The 27,638-nt window shown below is 34.8% G+C and overlaps 1 protein-coding gene across 3 annotated transcripts; it reads right to left on the bottom strand.

The window, feature by feature from the left end:
* Nucleotides 1–622: 622 nt before the first annotated feature.
* p2rx1 (purinergic receptor P2X, ligand-gated ion channel, 1) lies at nucleotides 623–27,638 on the bottom strand. Of its 3 annotated transcripts, none has more exons than XM_083531949.1 (14): nucleotides 27,356–27,638; nucleotides 19,353–19,497; nucleotides 17,183–17,254; nucleotides 16,264–16,336; nucleotides 13,999–14,058; nucleotides 13,106–13,190; nucleotides 12,099–12,179; nucleotides 7,618–7,759; nucleotides 6,627–6,757; nucleotides 5,394–5,484; nucleotides 4,877–4,942; nucleotides 4,392–4,487; nucleotides 1,089–1,121; nucleotides 623–985 (listed from the first exon to the last, which is right to left on the bottom strand). In XM_083531949.1, exons 1-14 carry the CDS (start codon nucleotides 27,490–27,492, stop codon nucleotides 965–967), a joined length of 1,233 nt encoding a protein of 410 aa, XP_083388075.1. In that variant the 5' UTR covers nucleotides 27,493–27,638; the 3' UTR covers nucleotides 623–964. The 3 variants fall into 3 exon arrangements, with proteins under 3 accessions (XP_083388075.1, XP_083388077.1, XP_083388076.1); XM_083531951.1 differs by lacking the exon at nucleotides 27,356–27,638 and adding an exon at nucleotides 27,007–27,144; XM_083531950.1 differs by lacking the exon at nucleotides 13,999–14,058 and having other exon boundaries at nucleotides 27,356–27,637.

The following is a 27,638-nucleotide window of genomic DNA, read 5'->3' as shown; positions in this document are numbered from 1 at the left end:
TGTGTGTGTGTGTGTGTGTGTGTGTGTGTGTGTGTGTGTGTGTGTGTGTGTGTGTGTGTGTGTGTGTGTGTGTGTGTGTGTGTGTGTGTGTGTGTGTGTGTGTGTTTTTACTTAAGGGAAAAATAAGAAAGGCTGGTTAAAAAAACGCCAACTGTCTTTAACTGTTATTAGGAAAATAGTCAACCTTTCTTAGACATCGCCCTACATACAGTATCCTACAACATTAAACATACCTATCATGAAATACAAAAAAAGAAATGTGTCATTTAACAAATGCCAAATGTCATTGTTTGGGGAATAAATCACTTTATAACATGTGTTATGGGAAAATCAAATCTATGATGTGTTAGAAGGAGAATTCTTTAATGGTGTATGTTTAATACAAACACTTCACCTGTAAGTAAACACTGTATAGTGATGTGTGATACGATGTGTCTGGTGTTACCACTATAGGCTCCATATTCACAGGATACCCAGAGCAGGGACTGAGTGTGTGTGATACTTTGTATGTCATGTAGTTTAACAGAAATAACCCTTCTAAAAAAAAATCCCTGAAAACAATAAGGGGTAGAAAATATTGTGTGCACCAGAGGATCAGAAACCAATGACAGTAAATCTTAAAGTAGTTCCTTTTGTATTTATTATTTACAATATATGCTCTACAAATTCAGCCTTTAAACATAATCCCAATGTTACAGTCAGTTTCTTTGTAGTCTGCGGTCTTTAGAGCTGAAGGCAAAAGGAATTAATGATATGTTTTAATGAAAGTGTTTGTGTGTGTGTGTGTGTGTGTGTGTGTGTGTGTGTGTGTGTGTGTGTGTGTGTGTGTGTGTGTGTGTGTGTTCATTCATAGGTCTCTCAGGATAGGTATCAGGCCTTTCTCCTGGTCCAGTGCAGTGAACTCAGTATATATGTATTTTTTTCGAACTTTCAGTGCAGACAGGTTTTTGTCAAATGCCTCGTTTCATTTCTCTTGTGTTCCCTCCTTTGCAAAAAGAGGAAAAAAATAATAATTACCATTACGATAATGAAATGTGAAATTAGCTTGTTTTTGTAGTTGTCAAAACCATTTGCATAATGTGTGTTACCTTGGCTTGGTCCATCTTCACCGACTCGGGTTCCTGCGGAGGAGCAGAAATGAGCTTTTATTTTCACAAGCATGTGCTGAAAACCAAGAGCTGAAAGAGTGTGATATTGTACAGCACTGACATTGGCGGGTTTATATGCGAGATGTTTCACAAGAATCTACGTCTGAGGTTTACCCAGAAAGAAGTCCTGTTTATGATTTCCAAGTAAAAAAAAAGAAAAACATGATCATCACTACCCCCCCAGCCCCCACCCCACCCCCTGCTCACTTGCTCACTCTCTCTCTTCATCTATCCCTTTTTTCTACACTTCCTCTGTCTCTTGTCTTTGCGTCTCTCACTCTGTCCTCTGTGGAGGTGCTCTGAGTTCTGCAGGTTAAGTTGATCCCCCACTTTTGTCGCTCTTTGAGAACGATGGGTTCTGTCAGCGCACTGTTGCTAAGGTAACTGTTGCTTGGGGGTTTCCAAGGAAGCCTCTGTATTAGATGTCCTAGAGGCTAAAGAAAGTATTTCTGTCTGCATGCACACACACATACATATACACACACACACACACACATACAGATGCAACCACTCAGAACACCTACACTCATTACAGCCCTCACTGGGATCACATATTACATGTTAATTCATCAATAATGCAAACATCAGTGGTGTGGGTATTTGGCAACATTACCAGGTCAACTTTAGCTCTCATATTCTTACTTCAGGCACTACCAGGAAGTGAGTAGGACGTTTTATTGTTATTGAGCAAAGCATGACTGTTGAGTGGGATAAGAGAAAAAATACTTGGTGTACTTTTCAGTTCTTTCTTTACCACATACTATAAATTCAGACATAGTGTAACATGCTGAAAGCATATCTGTATGAGTATATTTTAAATAGGAGAACTTCCTAAGTACGAGCTTTCAGTATCCAAGTGAGATTAATCACATCGTGCACTTTTCCTATTAGAGGACGAAATACAAAAATCTGACTTCTTGTAGTTTTACTGTTTCGGTACAAATTGTAAAATGAAGCAATTGAGTTTTGATTAGAAGTTTCGTGAAGTATCTTCTCTTGAATGTATGTGTATGTGTTCAGTACATGTTTAACTGTTTTTCTTTAGCAAATATAGTATCAATTTTCTGTCAGATAAGAACAGGTTAATTATTTAAAGAGTGGAATTCGAGTACACTACAATAACAGTCTGACACATGTTGGGAATTAAAGGTGACACGAAAATGACGTGTAAACAGGATGCGTGTGAATTTCTCGAACAATTAAAATGATAACATTGAAACTTACAATATAAGGTAACAATATAAACTCTTATAAAATCCATTGTAACCCATATTTTATACATTTATATAATCTTCCAAATTGTCTTCCAAATTGGTCTCCATCTGGCGATTTAGTTATGAACACATCATATATAAGTACACGTACATACACCATGTCTAGAATGTACTGTTCTAGCATGACAGTGCTCCTGTGCACACGATATGAGATGAAGAACAGCACAGAGCCCTGATGAACTGGAAGGCCGATTGCTGGACAGGTTTTTTTACTTGACATAAGTGCCTGAATCACTAACTCTCTTGTGGCTGAGTAGACTCAAATTCCCACAGCCACACTCAGAAATCCTTCCCAGAACAGTGAAGACTGTTAGAGTAGGAAAAGGGACTCAGTTTTAATGCCTGTTCTTGTAAATTCGGATGTTCAACAAGTGCATTATGTCTATACAACCCAACTATCCAGTCATCCAGAGCACAGCTGATCTCTCAGGATTCAAAGCAGCATCCTACATGTACTTCCACAAACCCACTCAAAGTGTCATCATCACCTGTATATTATTATATTATTGTGAACACTAAGTGCACTGCTTATATGTAGCTAAAAATCTCCCTTGGCTCGACGTATTTTAATGCGGTTTTAAAAGCAGCTAACAGCTTAAAAGCCTATTAGTATTAAATATGTTAAATACAACACGCAGCCCCATATAACAGCTGATATGAATGTTCAGAGCTGCTAAATGTGTTTGTTTGAGAGTAGCGTTTCCTGAACACCCATTATGCAATTACAACCAGCATTTTCCTCTCAGCACATCCTTTAGAATTGCACCTATCATTTTACTGCATTTGATTTTACATCAAATAATTTTTGCATTTTAGAGTATCTGATTTACCATGAAGGTTTTTTTTAGTCTTTGTGTTACTCATTAGCTCAGACAGACCTTCCTTTCACTGTCCATGTTCACAATTGAAACAAACTACATAAAGACAGTCCTTTCACATTTTATTACCTTTACATTCGAGGGGGAAAAGATAACATTAAGCCAGTAGTTACAAATCTTGTCAAGAGGTAGATTTCGATCATTTTAGCAAATCTTTTAAAGATATTTTTCCTTTAATTACCATTAAACCAGAGCATTTCAGTTCAGCTCAATTCGATTTAATTCATTTTTAATTACTATAGTGTAGATTTACATCCATAATAAACAAGCCAAAGTTACCAGTGACAAGATGACACAAGAAACAAACCTGACTAAGATTTTTCCTTTTCATTTGTTACACTGGATATCAGGATTTTAAATTGATGAAATAGGGATTTGTTGAATATTTGGGTTTTTTTTCACCCCCAGTATCAGTCTGGAGAGTAGGAGTGAGATGAGTACGTCTGAAACTGAAAGTGTTTTCTACAGTAAATGAAGGCATACTGCCATCTAGTGGACATTAAAGAAATGACATGAACGTCCTCTCCTGCTGTAGCTGTTGAGGTTAAAATGACCAGAAAAAGTAAATGAGCAAATACACGAAAATTAGATGAGAAGACAAATCATTTTTAACAATGGTAGAAGCTGGAGGTTATTACGGGTCATTCTGGAAGTATTGGCACCTTTTGTAACATGTTCAATGAGTGAACACATTCAGTTGGTGATTTTTAAATCATATTGAAGAACATTTAAGTGGTAATTCCCCCCAAAAAATAAATAAATAAAATAAAATAAAATAATAAATGCTGGTTTCATACTAAAATATATATGGAGCTTTAATTTTTTACAAATTTTATTATACACAAATTTCAGTGGGCACGTCATATTGTGTTTGGAAGAGCTATCTATAGCCTAGTATAACCCCCTGGCTGAGGCAACCATGTTTTGGGTTTAAAAAAATCCTGAAGCCCCACAACATTAATAATCTACTTGCATATTTCGTATGTATGCTTTTGTACCCTGTTTCCTAAAAGGGTGGCAATAAATTCCTGGGTTTGTGAAGGTCAACAGGAAACAATGCGTTTATGTCACCAGATTGAAGGAATGCTTACCTGTTCCTGCAACGGGGTCGATTTGAATTTCATGGTTTTATAAAAATCCTTCTTTGGCACTAAATGCAGAAGAACCACATCGCACACGACGGTGGCCTGATAAAAGAAAGCAGCTGCATCAAAGTTGGTCCATTAACACTATGGCTCTTTTTTTATTTTTTTATAATAAGCCACTTCCTGACGGCTGTCTTATTTCTCAACTTATCTCTGTTCAGTGTTTTATCACAGGAAGCCTCATAACTTCCCCTTTATTATTAAACAACTTTACACAATTTTACAGTAAGTGTATGATCATCGTTGTCACATGACACAATATTAATCATTCTTAATGCATGTTAGGTCCGTTGAGAAAAACACTCCAATCAGTAATGCATTTAATGAGGGTAGTGGAAGTGTGTCTGACGCTTGGTTTATAAATCTTAGTAGCTGCGGATGAAGTGTGTGGTGTGATGAGTCCGGTCAGGATGACTGTCTGTGAAACTCACCACTCCGAAGATTCCCACTCCTGACCCTATGGCTGTTAGTGTTGGGATGATGTCAAACTTTCTCGCCTAAAAAAGAAATTTGCAATGATGATTACAGACTAATGATAGTTCATAATGTACACTATGTGGACAAAAGTATTTGGACATCTGACTTTCTGAGCCATATATGGTAATTCCCCGAAAGTTATCACAAAGTTAGCAGCACACAACTGTATATGGATTACATGGGCTGGAGTGGAAGATCTTTTAAAGAGTTTTGGCCACAATCATTCTTAACACCTTCAAGATCAACTGGAATGCTGACTGCACTCCTCACCTACATCATTTACCAATGTCCTTGTGGCTGAATGAAAACAAATCTCCACAAACACACTCCAAAATCATCTTTCCAGAAGAATACAGATTATTATACCAGCAAATAGGAATAAAATGTAAAATGGGATTTTTAGAACCAAACACGAATCTTATGGTCATGTGATCACAAACTGTTTTCCAAAGTGTAAGTGTGTGATCTCACCTGTCCATGTACGATGATCTCAATGAATATGCCAAACACTTTCATGAGTGTTCTCTTCTGGATTTTATCCTCTGCGTAATATTTTGCCGTTCTGAAACATCAGGAGATCAATATAAAGGAACGTCAGCAATATGGCATGCTTTTACAGGAAAACAATCCACAACTGGGTGATGTCACGCAACCTGATGTGTGACGGGCCAAACTGATTATTTTCCAATAGCAGCACTTCTCATGATTTTTCATTCCCCTGATTTTTCATTCCCCTGATTTCCTAATGTTACTGTTTGTTATTTATTTATTAAAAGTGTGATTTTTAAACCATTTCTAGTACATTTAATGTTGTTGTTAGTTCCTTCATGCTCTCTATAAACAGTGGGTTTTCTTTCCAACCTGTGTTTTTTAAAAATGAATACAGAATAAAATTAGGTCTATTGTAAAAAATAATAAATAAATAAATAAATAAATAAATAAATAAATAAATAAATAAATAAATAAATAAGAGTATAAAGTGACAAAGGGCATGAATAACCAGATGAAAACAAGCAGATTCCTGGATGACTTGGGCATTATATTAAATCACATGCGTTGGAAAATAAATATGCTTTCAATCTATGGCAAAAAAATAATTTTGTGTGCACTGATTAGAACTGGTGTCTCATGTTAAACTGATCATAATTTGGTCATAATTTGGGATTGTTAAAGATTGAGATGAGCAATAGCATTTTAAAAAAGGTACATTATATACAAAAGTTTGTGGACCTCTGACCATAAGATTTGCATGTGACATTTAGTCCCTAAAACCTGATTTTTCTATGATGCATTTAGAGTATGGTTGTGCTCATTCAGCCACGAGGGCGTTAGAGAAGTCAGGTATTGATGTAGGATGAGCATTGTCATGCTGTCATGCTGGAGCAGGTTTGGGTTTCCTAGTCATGTGAAGGGAAAGTTTAATGATAACACATTTAAAGACTCCTATAACTGTGTGCCTCCATCTTTATGGGAAAGTTTGGGAAAGAACCACATATGGCCAGAACATTTGGGCATCTAAATACTTTTGCCCATATACTGTACTGTATATCTAAGTGAGATTTTTTTATTAAAAAAAACAAAACAAAAAAAAACAGCAAAACAACAAAAATGGGCAAAGAAATTCCTCTGCTTCAAAGGATGAAATCATCCATAATTTCAGTAGCCTACAAATGTTTAAAGTTTATCTTGCTTGTTTCTTCCTACCTGAAATTGTATCCCACTGATGCTTGAGAGCTGTTTCCATAGAGGCCTTCAAATTTGTACTGGGGTATGCATTTTTCAATACGAACGTCCAGATTACACTCCCATTCAATCAGAATCCCTATTGATCCACCCTGTCAAAAATGAGAAAACATTTAGGCTTTTTACCTTTTCCATCCAGAATTTATATATATATAAATAAACCTATTAAATGTGTATATATATATATATATATATATATATATATACACATTTAATAGGTTTATTTGTTGTAAATCTTTCATTAAATTTACATTTCAAACAAAAAGTCTTATCCAATAAAATATTTTTCTTATTCTAAATATTTTATATATTTTTTGGACATACGGCAAAGGAATGTAAGCTTTACTTATAATGATGATATAATATAATAATAATAATAATGATAATAATAATAATAAAAAATAATAATAATAATAACAACAATAATTATTAGTATTATTATTGTTATATTATTATTGCAATTGTTATTATTTATTCATACTTTTTCTGCCTATGATCTTACCCCTCATATTATATTTGTCCTATTTGTATATTTTTCTTTTTCCATCTTGTCCAGAAATTCTAGTGTGTATTTGTATTATATTTTGATTATAGATTTATATACAGTATAACTATCATTAAAGCATTTCACTGCGTGCTGAACTGTCCACGGTTGTATATCTGATTCACAAATAGAATTTAAAAATTCCCATTATTTATATTCAAGGTATATATCGTAAAAAATTATATTTAAAGTGATTGAGTTGATTCAGTACTGCATGATAGAAAGTAGACTTGAAATAGATATATGGGATATACTGTATGTACATACAGTATATAATAAATTACATATTTTTTTAATTCTTAATAATATTTACATAGGTTGAAATGATCTAGTAAGCTTTTTGGGCAGGAAACATCAAAAGAAAGAATTCTGAATCAAACCTGCTGTATGAGCATGTGTGAGACTTACCACTTGCGCTAACTCTGAGAACTTAAACCCAGAGAGGCTCACAATGTCTCCGAGCCTGAAAATGGGACACAGTGGATTTGCATCTGGGTCAAACAGGCAGGTTTTGAGATAACTTGAATTCACGCTTTCCACTAGATTACTTCTGCAGAAAGCCAGAAAAGAGAAAGATTTACACAGATTTACCATGCAGTTGTGCTCGACCTACCAGTGTTCCAGCACTTTGGCTTAGCCATTATTACTATAGCAGTTTTGCATAATTAGTAGGTTTTCAGGATCCCAGTATAAATCATCAGCTTGGATTACTGTCTGTGTGAGGTTTCCTGATTCATGTCAACTCAAGTGAGCGTTTATTGTCATTTCAGCAATATACAGTTGGTACGGTACACAGTGACAGTACATAAGACAGCATAAATCTATGCAAGACAAGGCAGAACTAACTAAGACATAAGCAGACCTACACATAGGACTACTTAAAAGTGCAAATGTGTGCAAATGCAGCACAATACAGTACAATAAGAACATTAGCATAGTGAGCACCATAACACACTGTGCCATATCCCATACGCACTGCAAAAATGATTTAGAAAGTAGATATATATATTGAGTATAGTTAGATGTATCTAGTATTTCCTATTATAAGATTAGAATAAATGAAATATAGGATTATTTGAAATCTATATTGAATCTATTTTAAGGCATTCATACTCCTCATTGCCTTCTGTTTCTAGAAAAGATGCAAAATGACATAATGAAAAAGAAAAAGAAAAACAAGTTTTTAATGAGTAATAATACTAAGTACTAGGTTTAATGATCTAATGTCTAGTTTGTTGTAATCTCATAATAAAATAAAAAATGATGAGTGGCCATAAGACTGACTGAACCATAAATGTACAATATCTGACCCCTGCTTTACTGTTAAAACTTTATTATTATTAGTTTTTGTAAGACTGTCTACTAGATTAAATTTTTTCTTTGATGTTAAAAAAAAAGCCAGTGTTCAAGTTTATCTCAAATTTGTTGAGTGGAGTTGAGGGCAGGGCTCTGTGCAGGTCACTCAAATACTCTAACTTTAACAAACCATGTTTTCATGGAGCTCACTTTGTGTGCAGGTTTGGCCTTTTAGTTTCACTCATATGTGTGTGATGGTCAGATGTTTACAACCTATTGATCATACAATGTACACTCTGGAGCCACTGTGTTTATGATAAATTAAGATAAATTATTGTCAAGCTTAAATTTGTATAAAATTTGTATAAAAAAATTCATTTTGATGGCATTGTGATTTAATATCAAGCACTAGAATTTACATAGCATTTACAATTAGAAATGTGGCTGATTATAGCTTAGACTGAATCCACCTTTAAGTACACATGGAATGGTCTCAGGCAATTTACATCTATTGTTGTGAGGACCTGGGTGTTACATGCACACAAACTCCACACAAGCAGTAACTCACAATCCAAATCAAATTGAAATACAGTCAGCCCCCGACCTACGACTTTTTGAAAATACGAACACAGTCACGGCCACCCAGAAAAAAAAACAAGTCAAAGAAAATCTAAATATATTCAAGGAAACTTTCAAAATCTACACATGCTATTCAGATTTGACAACGTTGCAAACAGAGGGATAAGAAGAAGAATGCCTGGCAGGCCTGCATTTTCTTTTGCAAGTCCTTTGTGAGAAGAGGTATTCCGTACAGTATTTGTAAAGCGTGTTGTGATTTTAGTGTTTGTTAATTTCTTACCATGGAAAAAAAAATGCAAAAGTAGTGCTCCAGCTGGTGAAGAAAAGAAGCAGAGAAGACGAGAGAAGCTGGCATCTCGATGGCTGTTATCTCACGTGAAACTGGCTTTAAATTACAAATTTTACGAACTTAAAAAATTACAAATGCAGTGAAGTCTGCCACCTCTAAATCAACGATTATCACTGCAAAAATGAAATGGCCCTATTGAAGAGATGGAAAAATTGCTGGTCGTATGGATGATGAGACAAAAATCAAAAACACGTGCCTCTACGCACATCCATCAGGAAGCCAAGTCAATGTCTGGCTTAAAGGATTTTTAAGGATAGAGTGACGTTGTTGCTTGGAGGCACCGTGGCAGGCTTCAAGTTGAAACCCTTCCTTATTTACCAATCTGAAAACCTGCATGCCTTCAAAAACATCAGTAAGAGCATGCTGACTGTGCGTTACTGCCATAACCAAAAGGCCTGGATGACATCGGACCTTTTTGAAGACTGGTTCCTGCACTGTTTAATACCAGGTGCAAAAATCTACTGCAGTGAAAAAAACTTACCCTGATTTTGGATAATGCTTCAGGACATTTAACTCATCTTGGGGACTTGTATTCAGACATATGAGTGGGTTTTATGCCACCCAACACCACTTCTCTCATTCAGCCAATGAAACAAGATGTAAATGTTGCTTTCGACGACATACGTTTGCTCTGGCTGTTGCAGCAACTGATACAGGCGCTTCTTTATGTGACTTTTGACGAGGCTACAACATCCTTGATGCCATCAAAAATATTCATTGTGCATAGGATGATGTGGTGATAATGTGTATGAACGGCTTTTGCAAGGAAATGTTGCGTGTTTTTGTAAATGACTTTAAAGGCTTTAATAAAGACTGTGAAGTAAAAGATGTTGGACAGAAAATTGTGAATATGAGTGAACACCTGATTTTGGATGTTAACACAGATGACATGATCGATCTTGTAGCTGATGAAGATGTTAACATATGAAGAGTTGATAAAGTTAGAAACTGAAATGAGATAAACCAGAGAAAGCGCCTTCAAAGTTTAATGTGAAGGAGATGGCTGATGCATTCTCAATATTGTATAACGTAATGCAGTTGTTTGACAAAAAAAATGACATCGTTCAAAGGTAAAAGGCAAGTTAACGATGCGAAACAGACTGTGCAGTCAAAGCTTGATTCTTACTTTATAAAAGTAGAATCTTAACCATCCACAAGTGCAGCACTAGCTTCACCACAGCCATCAACCAGTCACAAGGGTGAAGAAGAAGAAGAAGTTGTCGATAATCTTCTAGGAAAATCATCCAACTTCTCCTCACCCTCCTCCCCTAAACACTACTCTGTGTACTGTATTATAAATTCCAGTGTCATCAAGATAAGAAGTTACTGCACATTTAGGTAAGTAAAATAATTATATACATCTTTGTAATATAGATTTAACATTGACTGCATTTATCTTAAAAATATGTATAATTTATCGCTTGGTAAATCGATCTCAGGGTTCCTCAGAACGCTTCATAGAGTCTTTCATAGTGTCTATAGCCCCATTAGTGCTTCTTCAACTACTGTACAAATCCATTTTATTGCAAGAAACAGGCCATCATTTCTTTAAGAAAATAAAGTCGGTCAATCCGAAAAAATCTTAAGAACTTTAATTGTATCCCCAAGTGCAGTCGCCAAAACCATCCAATGCCATGATGAAACAGGTCCTCATGACCCTTAGGACCATCCCAGGAAAGAAAGACTAAGAGCTACCTCTGCTGCAGAGAATAATTTAATCTGAATTTCCAGCCTCGGAAACTGCTGATTTACTGAAATGCTTCTCAGAATTCAAGAAGCAGACATTTTTCAACATACATTGCTCAAAGGAGATTTATGGTTGAATTGTTGCAAGAAATCATTACTTCATTGCAGAAGAGAATAGCTTGGGCCAAAAAAAAACAACAACATGATTTAAACATAAGATCAGTGGAGAACTGACTTTTGGTCTGATGAATTTAAATTCTAAATTTTTGGTTCTTACCATTTTTCTTGTTAGACATGCAGAGGGTAAATGGATGGTTCCTGAATGTGTGGGTTCTACTGAAACGCATGAAGGAGGAGATTTGATAGTGTGGGCATGCTTTGCTAACTCTGACTGACTGTTGGTGGTTGTAAAAATTGAGGGCACACTTAACCAGAATGGCTACCAAAGCATTTTGCAGTGACATGCCATCCTGTCTGGATTGCGCTTAGTGGGACCATCTTTAAAAAAATTTCCAAAAGGACAATGACCCCAAACATACCTTTAAGTGTTGTGAGAGCTATATTTCAAAGAATGAGCGTGATGGAGTGCTGCATCAGATGACCTGGCCTTCACAATCACCTGCTATAAATCCAATTTAAATTATTTGCCATGGACCGGAAAGTGACGGAAAAGCAGCCAACAAGCACTTAACACCTCTGGCATCTCCTTCAAGCTTTTTGGAAAACCATTCCAAGTGACTACCCCACGAGGCTTACTGAGAGACTGTCAAGAGTGTGCAAATCTGTCATCAAAGCAAAAGATGACTTCTTTCAAGAATTTAAAATATAAAGCATATTTTGGGATGTTTCAATTTTTTTTTCTTTTGTTTGTTTGTTTACTTCTTAATCCAAACATGTTGTTTCATAGTTTGGATGTGTTAAGTATTAATGTACACTGTTGAAATTTTAAAAAGGCATTTCATGGTAGAATTAGATTTACCTCACAACTCCAAATTCAGGGAATGAGATGGAGTTTTTGATGAACAGTGTGAAATTCTCAGCTGCAGCCAAAAGTGGAGGACTTAGGGAGACAAAAAAACAGAGAAACAACAAATTAATGTCATCAAGTTGCATTTAGATTCGACAATTCAAGTCCAAACATTGTCACTATTTATCCAGGGAAAGTTAAGTGTATTCAGAGTTGGGCAATACAACTGCCTTAATATATAATTTTTGTATGCTCCAGTCAGACTAAGCAAACTGTATTTACTTTACAAAGTTAGGCAAATAGTTTTTAAGTAGAAGCTCCAGTGAGCTCTAGTGGTGTTTGAGTAGTATTTGAGTAAATGTTCTTCGTTAGTGTAGTTAAGTATTTTTTATTTTTACTGAGTATCAACGTTATAAGCAACTTACTCTTTACTCTACATTTATGATTCATTATGTGTACTTTTTGCTCCACTTTTTAAATTTTAGGTTTAATTCACAATGTCTCTTACCAATTACATTTTGTACCTCTGTTAAAGATGTCATTATAACCTTATAGCACTGCTGGCCTCATTTTCAGTCCGAAAAAAAGCTAATAAAAAGTTGAGAAAACTGAGAGGTGCATCAAATCATGGTCTGCTTTGAATATTTGGTTTCATTTAATCAAAAATGATTTATTACTATTTTATTAGTCCACTAAATACCAATGGTTCTTCTACTTTGTGAAATGATGTATGACATGTGTGACTATGTTACACTATGTAACCATTAATCCATGTAACAGGATCAGAAGTATAACTCAGACAATCCTTTCAGTTTACATGAACTTTACCCTGTGTGTGTGTGTAACTCTCACATAATAATCTTAAAGGTTGTTAGTCAATTGTAAAATGTGAGCTGAATACATCGACATTACATCCTCAAATCTCAGCACAAACAAATAATCATAAAGTAAAATGCTGTGTGTTGTATTTTAGCATGTTTCAAATAAGGCTGTGTTAGCTTCAAGTAGAAAAGGCCTACTTTGGTATCACCCGGTCGTCTTGTACAGGACACCAGCTTAGGATCTCACAAGTGGTATTGTCCAGGCACTTCCCAGTCATGAGCCCTAGGAGACAGTGCGAGTGCTGTATCAAGAAGACAGAGCGAAACTTCTGGCAACTTAGAATACCAAACAGTTCAGCTTTATGCTTGAGGAAGCATGAAAAGCAAAATAAATAGCGTGCACACAAGCATGTTTGCTCTTGAGTGGTGTGAATTGTTAACAAAAAGAAAAAGTGCATACTGAAAGGTATGAGCTTTACATGTATCCGCAACCACTTGCATTGTCAGAAAGAGTGTCATTTTACAGTAATCATCTAATGGCTCATCATGTGTTCAGATTGAGGAAAATGTGAGTCAAATTTTAGTGGGGTCGTGTCATTGTTTAATAAAATTGACACCCACATCCATAAAATTCAGCCTTCCCGTATATTTATATATAGTGTTATTATTTGATATGAGCTACACTGTGGTTTGATTACATGTATTACAGTGGTTAGTACATTAGTATAGGACGATTATATGAGTTTCACATCTGTTTCACATCTGATCAATTCAAGTGCAGCACTTCGCTGGCCATACTGTACATCAATAAAAAAACCTTTCAAACCTGGATTTTCTAATTTTATATCTAGTATAAAAGATATTTTATATACATGTGTCAGCAGTAACAATCAGTTTAAAAGCTCTTGGATGTTTGAATGACTTTATTTGTTTGCTTGTTCATCTATCAATTTTAGGACCACTTTTGTACCACCACTTTAGTAAGTTAAATTAAGGTTTTTGCTAGAGTTTGTATTTATTGGGCGTTTTTTTTTTTTTTTTTTTAACATTGACTTCCCTCAATTTCGGTGAAGTGAGGTACTGCCACAAACCTCTCTCTTTGCCTAGTTCATCGTCGAAGAGCTGAATGGTTGCGTCTTTCTTGTAGCTCTCTGTAAAGCAGAGATTTATTATTTACGGATAAATCGTATCATCTATTCGCTTAGCTGACTGTGCTGAGATCAGGCTCTATTCAGGGATGTAGGGAAGAAGGGTAAACACATAAATGCAGTTTACATACCTTATTAATATGAAATAGCATTTACTTACCAACCATTTTTTATACAGTTTACTTAACTTAAAAAAATTTCATTTATCCATTTATTTATGGAAACATCTTTAATAGTTGCCAATGGATGAGCGAGTTTTAAAACTAAGAAGCAACTTTTTAATTTGCAATATGTATTGTTTATTTTTTATTTTTTATATGTGTTTCTCAGTCTATTTACGCTTCAGTTTGGTCAAGTTTTTAACGTGGGATGGGGAGAGAGGAATGAGGAGTGGTACATGAACAACTTTTTTTTCTATTTTTAAAAGAAAACCTTTAAGTGGTCATGTCATTGCTAATACCGCTGAAATTTCAATAAGAATAGTAAATATAAATAAATACAAAAAGTTGTTTGGCATGGATGCAATTTGCATAGAAATGTGTTGATAAAGATAAAGAACTGGTCGTGAAGACACCTTTGGTAAATATGCTGTGTGACCTTATGTGAATATAGCGAGGATGAGGATGAGTAATTTGTGGTTGAAGTGCTCAGATACAATAAGTGTATCCAAACAATAAACTAACCACATTTTCCTGATCAGTCTCAGATCAGGAGCCCATCCTTTACCCAGAACATATTTGATTAGAAAGTCATTTTCTACAAACATTCATGATCCTGAAACTGTGTCACATGATTGATATCTGTCGCTGTTCAGGTTAGTATTGCAACATTAGAATTTACATAAAGCGGCTGCTGAAGCAGAGGAGAGCAGAGCCAAGCTTTGGAGAAAACGGATGCCATCTCTAACACGACCTGGATCTGTGCTTGTAGTTAATGTAACATTGGAATAGAGATAGTAATATCACTATGGTGAAAAAGACTTCACACCAAAACCAATTTTGAATACATTTTGCATTTGTTTTCCATCCTTCAGTGTATTTGCATTTGTTTGCCAATGTAACATAATGCTGGGTGATCGTGAAGATACATGGATGAAGAGTCTTTGATGAATAAAGTGCTAAGTGAAGATTTCAAACTGAATCTTAGTGTCCTGGAGGCAGAGAAACTAATTATATTTTGTTTTTAATATTGTAAATTTGGATTTTGGAATGATGTATATACAGGTATGTTAAATTTGATCTAAGAATGCCATTTGTCTAAACATTAAATGTTTTTGTTGATGTCTTGTTCTTTCTTATACAGTAAGACCAAAATCATAATATACTGAAAACAATGACATGAGTTATAACCAGTGACAGCTGGTTATGATATTAGATATTATGATAACACTTTACATTTATCGCATTCATACAACTGAGAGACCCAGCAGTTGCAGCTGGTGGTGCTGGGATTCGAACTTATAACCATCCGAACAAAGGACCATCTTAACCACCAAACTTCCACACCTTGAACTTGCTGACAACTGTAGTAGAAACACCTGCTCATTCATGCACTTATCTAATTAGCTAGTTGTGTGGCAGTAGCACGATGCATACATGTTTCATTTCGTTTGCACAGAACCATCTCAAAGAAAAACATCCAGTTGGCAATAGTTCTCCAACAAAATTTAATAAATCATGAAGGACATCAGAAGAGGATGGCTTGGATGCTGATATATCTTATCTCTACAGACATAGTGAGCTGAAATACGTTTCTCAGGCCGCACAACACATTAAACCTTGAGGTAAAGGAGCTTCAACAACGAGACGACGTCAGGTTTCACGCAGCCAAGAACAGGAAAGTGGAGACTGAAAATGGGCTTATACATTTGGGAAAAATGTTACTAAAAGACACTGATAATGTCCTTCCATTTGGAGTCACAAAATTCCAAAATCCAAAAAACAGGATATAATCTGTTCTAGATGCCTAAAATGCAACATTATATTAATGCATTTTTTTTAGATTTTCAGCCCATTTATACCAGCTTTCCTTGATTAGAACAATTTCCTTGTTACAGATTATCAGTAATATTTGCTTGTTACAGATTTTCTATAATGTAAGCACTTTCTCAATGGTTTTAGTTGCTCCGCCACCAGGAATATTTAATATTTTTTCTGGAACATGCAGATATCTACTGAAAGGACTCTGTAATCTCGTTCTGAGTTTTACCATTTCCAGTACGCTTATATTGGCCCATCGTGCAATCTTTATCCTTAGTGCAGTTGTTAGTTCCATCCGCTAGCTGAAACACAAACACATTACTACTATTACAGTGACAACATACCCACTGTGAGTGTGCGTGTAAAGTCTACATGTGTGCATGTCTAGGGGTGGAGCTAAAATTCAGAAGCAATTTGATTACTATGGCATCGTATTACCATTCAAATTGGTTCCAGAAATTATTTTGCATTGTTGAATAGACTGATGCAAATGTAACATCCAAATAAACTTTAGATTCATTTGTACAAAGGAGTGCTTACTAAATTTCTACTGTATTCATTACTGCACACTTAATAAAGATTTTTGGTGACGTCTGTCTCACTTGTATAGCTACAAACTTTCATCATCAGTGTGTGTGTGTGTGTGTGTGTGTGTGTGTGTGTGTGTGTGTGTGTGTGTGTGTGTGTGTGTGTGTGTGTGTGTGTGTGTTTGTGTGCATTATTTGCTTTAAAACCTATAAAGTAAATCTGATAGAAACAGTTACCAGTTATCAGAAATCACATGATTAGTTGGAGGGTGATGATGTGTGTGCAATTAAAGTGTCACATGTTTGCAGTACAGCACTTCCTGGAAGGCCAAAAAAACATTCCTTATACAAACAGTAGAACCAAGAAGCTACAGTATCAAAGAAAATGCAGGAAATTTGAAACACATCACAGAATAGCATCATTCATCCAACAAAAATTCAGAAAACTGGGGTAAAATGTTGTAAATACAGTAATTTTGCAGTTGGAAGGTAACATGGAGGGTAAAGCAGATCAGATGTTTGTGAGATATGAAAGAGAGATACAGAGAAAAAGAGTGAGAGAGAGAGGTATAAAGAAAAAGGAAAAAAAGTTATAGTGTAAAAATAGTGTTGTTTCCATACCTCTGGGCATTTGCCCTGTGACTGGCCCACCGTCATAATGAAATTTGTCATCACAACAAACGATGAGACCCCCTTTAAAAAGAATAAAATGGTGATAGAAACAGTCAGTAGTTCTTGTTTTTTTTGCTTTTTGACATTAAACTTTGTGGGTATATAATCATAAAAATGTCTTTTTGTGTATTAAAATCAGCTCAGAGTTTGGAAGAACTCATAACCTGCTACCTTAGAGACTAATGTTGGTTTACAATGCTAGAGTGGTCTAGTCAGTAACAGTACAATTTCCAAATGTGTATTAATACATAGGAATTTTGAATTTGGTTCTTGATCTGGCAGATCATCTTTGTGTAATCTCATTAAGAGTTGGGTTATAAAGTAGTAATTATAGGTCTGGAAGTGACCAAGATTAATTCGACTTCATGCTGTTAAAGCTGGACCACATAGATGCATAATATGGGTCAATAACCAAGAAATTACAATAATAATAATAATAATAATAATAATAATAATAATAATAATAATAATAATCAGCTATTAAAGATTTTTGGAATGTGATTTCTTGTCTTTTTCTCCATCAATTTGCCCAATCATCATCAGCCAGTCCCTTGTTGTATAAAATCTACCAACCAGGGAAGTTGAGGGCTATCACATGTTACATCCTTAACATCTTTATAAATGATGCCCACATTATATTGTATTACATTGTGTCACTCAGATGTGTCTCACATACAATATCCCAGATGCTCTGTTTATTCTCAAGCTAGGAAATTGACAGACAATTTTACTGCCTTCCTCTTTGCATTTTAAATGTCAGAATTTAAATACGGTATTCTTCAATAGTATGTAGATAGGTCATAAAAGCGTTCCTCATTACATGATTATTGTAAGAATAGTTTTACAGGCACATTTTTGTTTGCTTTTGTTCAGAGTCATCTAGAAGCCAGAGATGGCAAAAGTACACACATCCTTTAATCAAGTAGAACATGTTTTTAAAGACTCCAGTAAAAGTTGAAGTACTGACTACACTTTTTCACTCAAGTTAAAGTAAAGAAGTTCGGGCTCTGTATGTACTTATGTAAAAAGTAGCCTTTACTGCTACCTGTTTTAGTGTCACGCTGGTAACTGAACCTCACATCATATTAATATTAAAACAAATAAATTTAAAATGTTGTTATCTAATGAATGTATCCAGGCTGAACATCCACCATATAGAACACCAACAGAGAAAAGATGATGATCAGGTGATCAGGAATTTTGACATTACTGAACCCCTTATAGTCTAGCCTATGTCTCTGGTGCCTAAGAGCCAGGACATGATACAGTGGTGGTAGGTTGAAAAAGCCGCACAATGACAAGAAATAGGTTGATGAGCTTAAAACAGTGTGCAATAAATAGAAAAAAATATTCACCAAGTACAGTAGATTAAAACTAAAGTAACGAGTCTGGTTTGAAAATTTAGGAAGTTTTAGGAATGTACAGATACTTGTGTAAAAAAATGAATGAGTAAAATTAAGAAGTTGTCCAACAAACAAATAGTGAAATCAGATACTGATACCAGAGAAATCTACTAAATACAAAGTATTTGTACTTCTTCTCTCTTGATTTGTCTTTGTTAAAATCAGTCTTTGTTTTATTTGTCATTCATAGCATGCAAGACTATTTGCTCAATATAAGCATTTTTCTAACTAAAACTATGTATACAACATAGTATGTTAAAAAACTTGCATACCACAAATGTATACATCACTTTCTTTCGGCTTCTCCCGTAAGGGGTCGCCACAGCGGATCCTCCGCACGTTTAATTTGGCACATGTTTTATGCTGGATGCCCTTCCTAACGCAACCCTCCCCAATTTATCCGGGCTTGGGACCGGCACTAAGAGTGGCTGGGGATGGTTCCCTGACCGGGGATCGAACCCGGGTCGCAACAGTGAGAGCGCTGCATCTTAACCACTAGACCACCAGGGGACCTACCACACACACACACATATATATATATATATATACACACACACACACACACACACACACACACACACACACACACACACACACACACACACACACACACACACACACACACACACACACACACACACACACAACAACTACTTTCTCATAGACACTGGTTGTTTTTTTTGTTTTTTTTTTTCATTTACTGATAATCATTTTACCTGATCAGGGAAAACATAATCGGCTACATCCCAAAGCCTCTCAGTTCCATTCGTTGTAGTGTAAGCCAATCCTTTCATCTTAGTAAAAACTGAGCTTATAGCCGTGTCTTCATTCTGGTAACCTCGTTCATAAAGGAACACCCATCTGCAAAACAAAACAAAAACAAAAGGTCATTATTATCCTTGCCAATTTAATAATAAGCATTTATTTCAATAGCATTTAAATGAACTTGCTATTGTAAATAGCCACACAGGTGCACAGTAGAACAGAAAGCTTTATTGGTTAACTTAAAGTTAGCTCTATTCTCAAAATAAAACCGACAGAATAACTCCAGACACAAAGAACATTATGCACAAGAGACAGAACGGTACACACACAGACAATGTGGCCTTGAAATTCATGAAAACAATATTACAGTTAAACCAATGCAGATTATATGCAATAAAATTCAGTGTGCATACTGTGTGCTACAATATTTAGCTCCTGTAAGGATATGAATAAAACTATAGACCACAAATCAATTTAAAATTACCTGTCATAGTGAAGAGAAAAATAAATATGCTTTTTTATAATTATTTCTAAATAAAATATGCATTATAGATTGCATATAGATTTAGACAAATATTAGTTCTGGTGTAACCAGTTTCAACATAATTAGTTGAACTAATCCTGTTGGACCATCTGTGTGGAATCTGAATAAATACACCTGTTCTTGAAAGGCACCATTATTTGTTAGATAATATGCCAAAACAAACAGCACCATGAAGACAAAACAAATATGAATACAAATATTTTCATACAATAGAACAAAATTTGCACCTATAAGTGGGCTTATAATTCCGTTATTAACAACAGAATAATTATGTTACAACCATGAATTCTGAGGGGGACCACTAACTGTTATTTAGCAAAAGAACAAGCGTATCTAAAGTAGCTAGAGAGAACTCAGATGAAAGACGTTGTTCGTGGGATTCTCAAAATAGGGGCTTTATAAAATAATCCATAAAATTGTATCCATATAATATATAGAAGGCATGTTGAGATGACTACTCTAGAGTGAAGCATGGTTGTGGAATCAAATAAAAGGATGTTCTAATACAACTGCAAGAGGCTTGACACGTTACATTTAATGACCAAAAAGAGCACTTTTAAAGCTACACTGGAGTCTTTCAAAATCAAGAGTCAGAATATAAAAGGATGGCCCTGTCAAAGCCCAGACCTAAATCTGATTTATGTGAAATAGGTGTTAAGTTAGAAGACCTAAGGCAACCAAAAATTGTTTAAGACAATAAAAACACACATATATTGTACATTTTTAGATATGTCAGACATATTGCATATCAAATTCCAGTAACCAAAATCCCAATTTAATCTCCATCCTAGTCGCAAATTAGAACTCTCTCTCTCTCTCTCTCTCTCTCTCTCTCTCTTTCTCTCTCTCTCTCTCTCTCTCTCTCTCTCTCTCTCTCTCTATATATATATATATATATATATATATATATATATATATATATATATATATATATATATATATTTGGTATATATATGTTATTGTTATGTTATGTTATTTTTCTAACTAAGACTATGTATACAACATAGCATGCTAAAAGACTTGCATACTATATATATATATATATATATACACGTGTTGGTCTGTTTATGGTGTATCTGATGATGTTTCAAAAGTTAACCTGAAATCAAGTTTTTTCCTAAATACCAGGCAAATTGAGTGTATATAGTGTTTGTCGAGCTGTCCCAAGATTGGCACCAAACTGAACAAACAAGAGAATGAACAGTAGAATGAATTTGGGATTGATAAAAGCAATGTTACTGTGCACAATCCACAACAAGGAGTCATGCTCTAAGCATGAAAGATCAAGGCGAGGAGAAATCCTTGCTCAAGCTTGTGTCTGGAGCTACCTGTTCACATCTGTATTTGTATGCATTTACATGTCAATAAGTATAGGCTGAAGCAGATGCAAATGTAGCTTAGAGTGTTATTTGAAGAATTGCCAAGCTGATCCAAAAAATGTGAAGGTGGTAGGTGAACCACTACACAAGAGCAAATCCAGAATGCATAATGACATACTGAATGTGAGTGTGCATTGAGTGAATGATTTTTAGATAGGGGGATCATATTCAGGTGTGTAATCAGGTAACTCTGAGTATGACATTTACTTTGTTATTTGGAACTCTGATCCTGAGTGGTTTGCAGTGTTTGCAGCCTGTGGTGTGTTCAGGGAAAGTTTGTTGATGATTGGGCGATTTTCATCACATTATAATACATTATATGCAAAATTTTAAAAACACATTTGTTTTCGGTTACAACTCGACCTCAAAGCAACTTCATTCAACTACCTTTGTTTGTTTTTTGGGTTGAACCTTAAATTGCTCCCTATATACTGCACTGTTTGTGGCTTGAAATAATATATTGTACAGTTATTTGATGGTAAATACAATAACATATTGTATTTACATGTACAAGTTAAAGCAACTATAACAGACTTTGATGTAGGCTTGCAAAGCCGGTCTAAAAGATTGAAACTGTTTCATAAACCATAAGAAAGAAAGAATAGAAGAATGAAAGGAAAAAAAAGATTTGCAAGTAGAAAAAAACAGATGACAAATACAGTAATACAAGTAGAAAAAAACAGATAACAGATAAAGAGTAAATGTGTTACTGATAGATTTTATGTTAAAATAATTGATTGATTCATAGCATGTAGTAAGAGGGTAGGTTGTGGAAGTTTTTCTTAGCTGATTGGATATTCGGTCAAATACTCCTGTGAACAATTTACAAATAAATTTGTTTGTATTCAGCTTGTATTCATTGGCCTTTACATTATTTAGTAAGCTGAAATTAAATGGATAATTTACAAAGAAAATAAGAATTTTATTTTAATTCTATTTAATACTTCACTTTGATTATGATAACATGAAGAATGATAACTATATGACTGTGTGTGCTACTCTGGAAGTACATTTTGCCTCACCTCACTTCACCTAGGCTTAAAAGTTCGGAGTAACTTTTAAAAACATAAGGAGAATAATTCAGCACCATCCAATGGTGTTTGTAATGTATTATAAATAGTACACTTTTAATTCATATTCTTTCTCATAGAGCATAATCTAAAGTGGTAATTAATACAATAATTAATAAACATGTACTAACATTATTAAGGTAGCTGTTGTTCACACTTAAATTCATGTGACTCGTGGTGTTATTAAGGTTAATTAGAATATGCCTTAACTCATCCTTAGTTCATAATAAAGTTAGTTACATATTAGAACATGCTTACTTATGTACCGTTATTGTAAAGTGTTACCGTGTTTTAAACATCAGCCCATTGATTGCACTTAAGTCCCCAGATTGGGTCAGTCATAAAAAAAAAAAACCATAAATGCATGCCCAAGGGTGAGGTACCAGTCTAAGTTCATTGACCAAGTTGTTGGTTTGGTCCATCTAGAGTTACTTTATGTTGTATTATGTAGAAATCTGGTCATGGAGGAATGTTGTTTTGTTTCAACGTGTACTATACCATCCAAATAGGGTTGAACTGACAATAAAAAGTCACTTGATTTGGCTTGATTTGAGAAGCTTCTATGTGCACATAGTTGTAAGTGTGTGTGCGTTCTGACAGTTTGAATCATCAACATACATTCGGTCAATGGAAGTGAAAAGAATTGTGGGGATGTATTTTATTCCAATCAACAGAAAACTATAAGTCCACTCAGTTTTAAAAAATGCAGCATGATCAGTCTAAGCAGCATGAAGAACGCCGCTGAGTTTAAATATAATAGTTATATACTGTGTATTTATGCATTTTTTTTTTTTTATTAACTATCAATTTGATTTATTCCAGAGTTATAGACAAAACAACTTGCAGTTAAATAAAACATGGTTCTCTTGAGCTTCTTTGCCAAAACCATAGTTACTTTTGACTTTCCATCTAATTGTATTAATATACAAGCCACTGTTATTTTTAGGCCTCATATTTATGCTCTGTGTCCTGCCCATATTTCTATGTTGTGCATATATGCTAACTGAACAGCTGTTACACTATGCAGCTCCATGAACAGGGATTCCATGAAAGGTAATGTTTGCATTGCATTTGCATATATTATAAAAGCTTTAGACTCTGGGTGAACCACCGCATTGTAATATGCTATAAGATCTGTGAGCAAGCGTCAACAGCTATTAGAAATCGTGTGCCGATCATGTCCAAGAAAATCAATGGAAATCTTTGACCTGTATTTTTTTTAGCTTGGATTGCTTTTTTGTATGCAAAATTCCATAAGTGACATTTTACAGTTGATCTCTTAAAAACAGGACCTGCAAAAAAAATTACAATAATGATTTTGCACATCCTGAATGCTCTCCACCCTGACATCGTTATTTCAGTTTGACAGTTTTATAGCAGTCTTGTTTGCACAGATGCAAACAGGTTTCATATCCTCTATACATGTCAATAATGAACTCAAATGAACATAAAATATGTTAAACATATGTAATACACCAGTCAGCCATTACATCAAATTCATGTAACTTATATTTTGTCCCCTTCTGTCACACATACCATTCTGTTCCATTAACCTGGACCTCTGAATGCATGCTTTGGTATTTAGCACCAATGATAGCAGCAGATCCTTCAATTCCCGTAAAATAACAGTAGATTAGACACTCTAAGTTTCCTACTGTGGGCTCATTCAACTGTGAGACCTCAAGAGGGCTGGAATGATGCATATAAGGAAAAAATATAAATATAAGATATAGTGTTTGTGTGTGTACTGTGAGGTCCATGCCTATCTACTCAAAGAATTATGATCCAGGTTTACAGAACAGAAACAACAACCACACAGAAGCCTTTTTATTTGTTTTTCATTTGAACTCATAACCACCTTTTTAATCGGTTGCTCACGATAGTGGTCAATGCAGAGAAAAGTGTTACAAGAGCATTTTCCTTATAACATCTTTTACACAATTGTGTCTAGTCTAGTCCTTAAACACATTTCTTTTTTCATGAAAGACTAAATATATTCACATAACTAAGAACACAAACTCACAGTTCAGTATTTAAATATAGACAGAAATACATGCTTTATCTTTTACTGTAGGAAGTGCATCATGGTACATGGGGGAAGTTCTGCTTCAGAAACGTTAGAAAAGGACAAATGAGCTTGCCTGAAGAGCACACTGCAATGTGAATGAGTTTTTGAGAGTATTGGGGAATATACAATCATTATTAATTGACGAAATTAAAGGAAAATAAATGACTGCTCATTTATGCTCAGGTGCATTTACTTTGCTGCCATGGTTTGGGTCCACGTGTCTTCTATAGCGAAAAGGTCACTGCAAATTAAAACAAAGTTCTCCTCACTGATCAGTTTATCATGTAAGGAGACATTTCTATCCTGATGAGGGTGGTCTCTTGTAGGAAGGCTCCACCCCCTTAAACAGGTCACAAGGGATTGTTAAATGGTTTAAAGTCTATAAAATGATGTAAATCATAGCTATACTACTCTCAACACAATTTAATACTTTTGGGAGATTTTGGAGCAACATGGTAGACTTCATGACCAGTGTTGTGCTGGTTACTAAGAAATAGGAACTAGTTACAGTTACTAGTTACTTTATTCAAAGAGTAACTCAATTAATTTGTTGATTACTTACACCAAAAAGTAATGCGTTACTGTTAAAAGTAACTTTTTAGTTACTTTTTTAAAGAACCTTCATTAATGTTCTCATTAATGCCCTTTTATGCGTTATGGTTTATACAAACACAAAACTGACTTAAACACAAAGTCATTTTTAAACACTATTTTATTTAAGTCAGACCAGCACAAACTGAATATATCAGAAGGATTTCTGAAAATAACAAGGCATGGAGTTTCTGGAGGAGCTTCAACAGATTGGAGGTGCTGCTATCGCAGTAGATTAGACCTTCAAACCAGGAAGACACAGCTTACATTTGACTAAAAAGTTTCTGTCTTTATACCCAACTAAAGTGAAATAATGAGCATATTTCCACTTTGAGAAACTCGTCTTGATTTCGCCTAAGATACCACTTTTCATGCGGAACTTGGTAGCTTAGTGGTTAAGGTGTTTGATCTTGGTTTCAAAGGTCTTGAGTTCAAATTAACCCAATAGCTGCTCATTAATATAAATTAGAGAAGAGAATCTGACAGATGTCCTTATATTATAAAAATGTTTATAAAATTATTGAGGATCTTAAGGAGATTTTCTTAGTTTAAACATATGTGTTCTATGTTCTATAATGACAAAGAAATATGGGTTTATGAGATTTGCAAATCATTGCATTCTGTTTTTTATATACTATACATTTGAACTTTGTCCTAACTTTTTTGGAAATAGAGTTGAACAAACCATGCTTTCTAATATTGATCTATCTAATAAGTAATATTTTGTGACTCCTTGCCTAGAGAGAAGTACAGCATTGTGTCTCTTTCTAGCTGTGTCCAACTGCGTTGGCGAAAATTGTATAATACTTGTACACTCTACTTGCCGAGATCAAGTACAGACTGAGGCTTGAAAACATAACATAATGTGATCATGTATAATATAATATAACTCTAGGCTGAAATCGGGACCCTATTTAAAGATACCAAAAGTTCAAGTACAATTACCCTAGGTTCAAAACAAGTCTTAAGATAGGACCAGAGTCTGACAGCTCTATTTACCTACAGTATCTCTTTTAAAACTTGGGACATTAATTTATTTATTTATTTTTACCATATTTTGCATCAATCTGAATAAAAAGTTTTGCTCATTGTCTTTAAAGCAAAATCTTTGACCAAGACTGAACCTTGTAATGAAAGCAAACAGATTTTGGACTGATTTCACAAATATTCATCAATCCTTTTAAAAGACCTCCTGAAACACCAGCCGCAGAACAGCCCCAATGCATCACTGATCAACCACCAGATTTTAAAGTGGCTAGTTGGTGCTCTTCCTTGCATGTGGTCTGCTTTCATCATTGAATATTCTAATGATTTGCATGACCAAACAGATTAACACAAAACATCATTTTAATTGAAATCCAATTCATGTTTGGTAACATTCAGGTGGTGCGTTCAGGAAACTTTGCTATAGACTGAATTGTGCTGTTGATGGTATTTTTTTATTTTTTTTTATTATTTATTATTATTATTAATTACAATTATTAGCATCGTTTTCCTATGTTAATAAAGAAAGAGAGCAAAGAGAGAGTTTTTACATGTATAATCAAATCATACTCATACAGCAGTGGAGGTATTGGTTAAGTCAACAGCAATGCAACCTGCTTGCAATAATAAAAATAAATAAATGGTTATCAACAATTTATATATCTTACATAGTTTATAATATTCTTATACTTTTTATATTTGGGTAAAAATTTTACTATTTTTATTTTTCTTATTGTGTGCAACATTTTTATAATATAACAAGATATTTATCATTATATAAGTTTTCTTTTCCTTCATATAATGAAAAATGGCAATAATTATGAAAGTACTATATGACAACATACGAAGTTATACAAACTTATACATATACAAACTTGACATTTTTTATATTATAACTATAATATTCAGGAACTAAGACCTTTACCTCAGATATGGTTACTAAGAAGGGTTAATCTGTAATACAAATACCACATTCAAGCTGCAACTCATCCCTAAAGTTATTGCTGTGCCTGTTCGTTCCGAGGAATTCGAACAATCCCATGCCCAGACTGTTCTCAGAGAAAGAAAGCACACTACTACTTAAAGCAGTTGTTTTATGTTTTCTTTGTGGTAGAGGATGTTATACACAGCGATGGCATTTCACTGTGAGAAAAACCCCCCAACTCATTTATCATGATTACATTCTTGAGGCATATCCACCCTATACAAAAACATGCAGAGTAATTCAAATTCGCCCTCTGGATATCTGCTTTCCTTCCTTCTTATCTAAAGCCTTTGACAGCATTGTAAAAAAAAAAAAAAAAAAAAAAAAACTTACCCTATAATGTAAGCCAGCACCCCCAACTGGAGGATTCTGCAGGCGATACCCACTCTCGGGTTTTTTACCAGCACCTGCCGAGGGGTCTCATACTCAAAGAAGAAGTCCTTAAAAGCATCCTTTAAGATGTTCCTCATTTTTGCTGGATGTATCAAGGCTGAAAACTCTACTTTCACTGACTCTTCTCTCAGCTCTCAGAGAGAGAGGGAGTGCGAGTGAGAAAGTGCAGAGGCATTGTGATCTGACTTCCTTTTCTCTCTCTCTCTCTCTCTCTCTCTCTCTC

The sequence above is a fragment of the Silurus aristotelis genome, assembly GCF_946808225.1.
Source record: "Silurus aristotelis genome assembly, chromosome: 26".
Classification (NCBI taxonomy): Eukaryota; Metazoa; Chordata; class Actinopteri; order Siluriformes; family Siluridae; genus Silurus; species Silurus aristotelis.
Note: the sequence above shows the minus strand (reverse complement) of the source record. Positions and strands in the feature narration are given on the sequence as shown.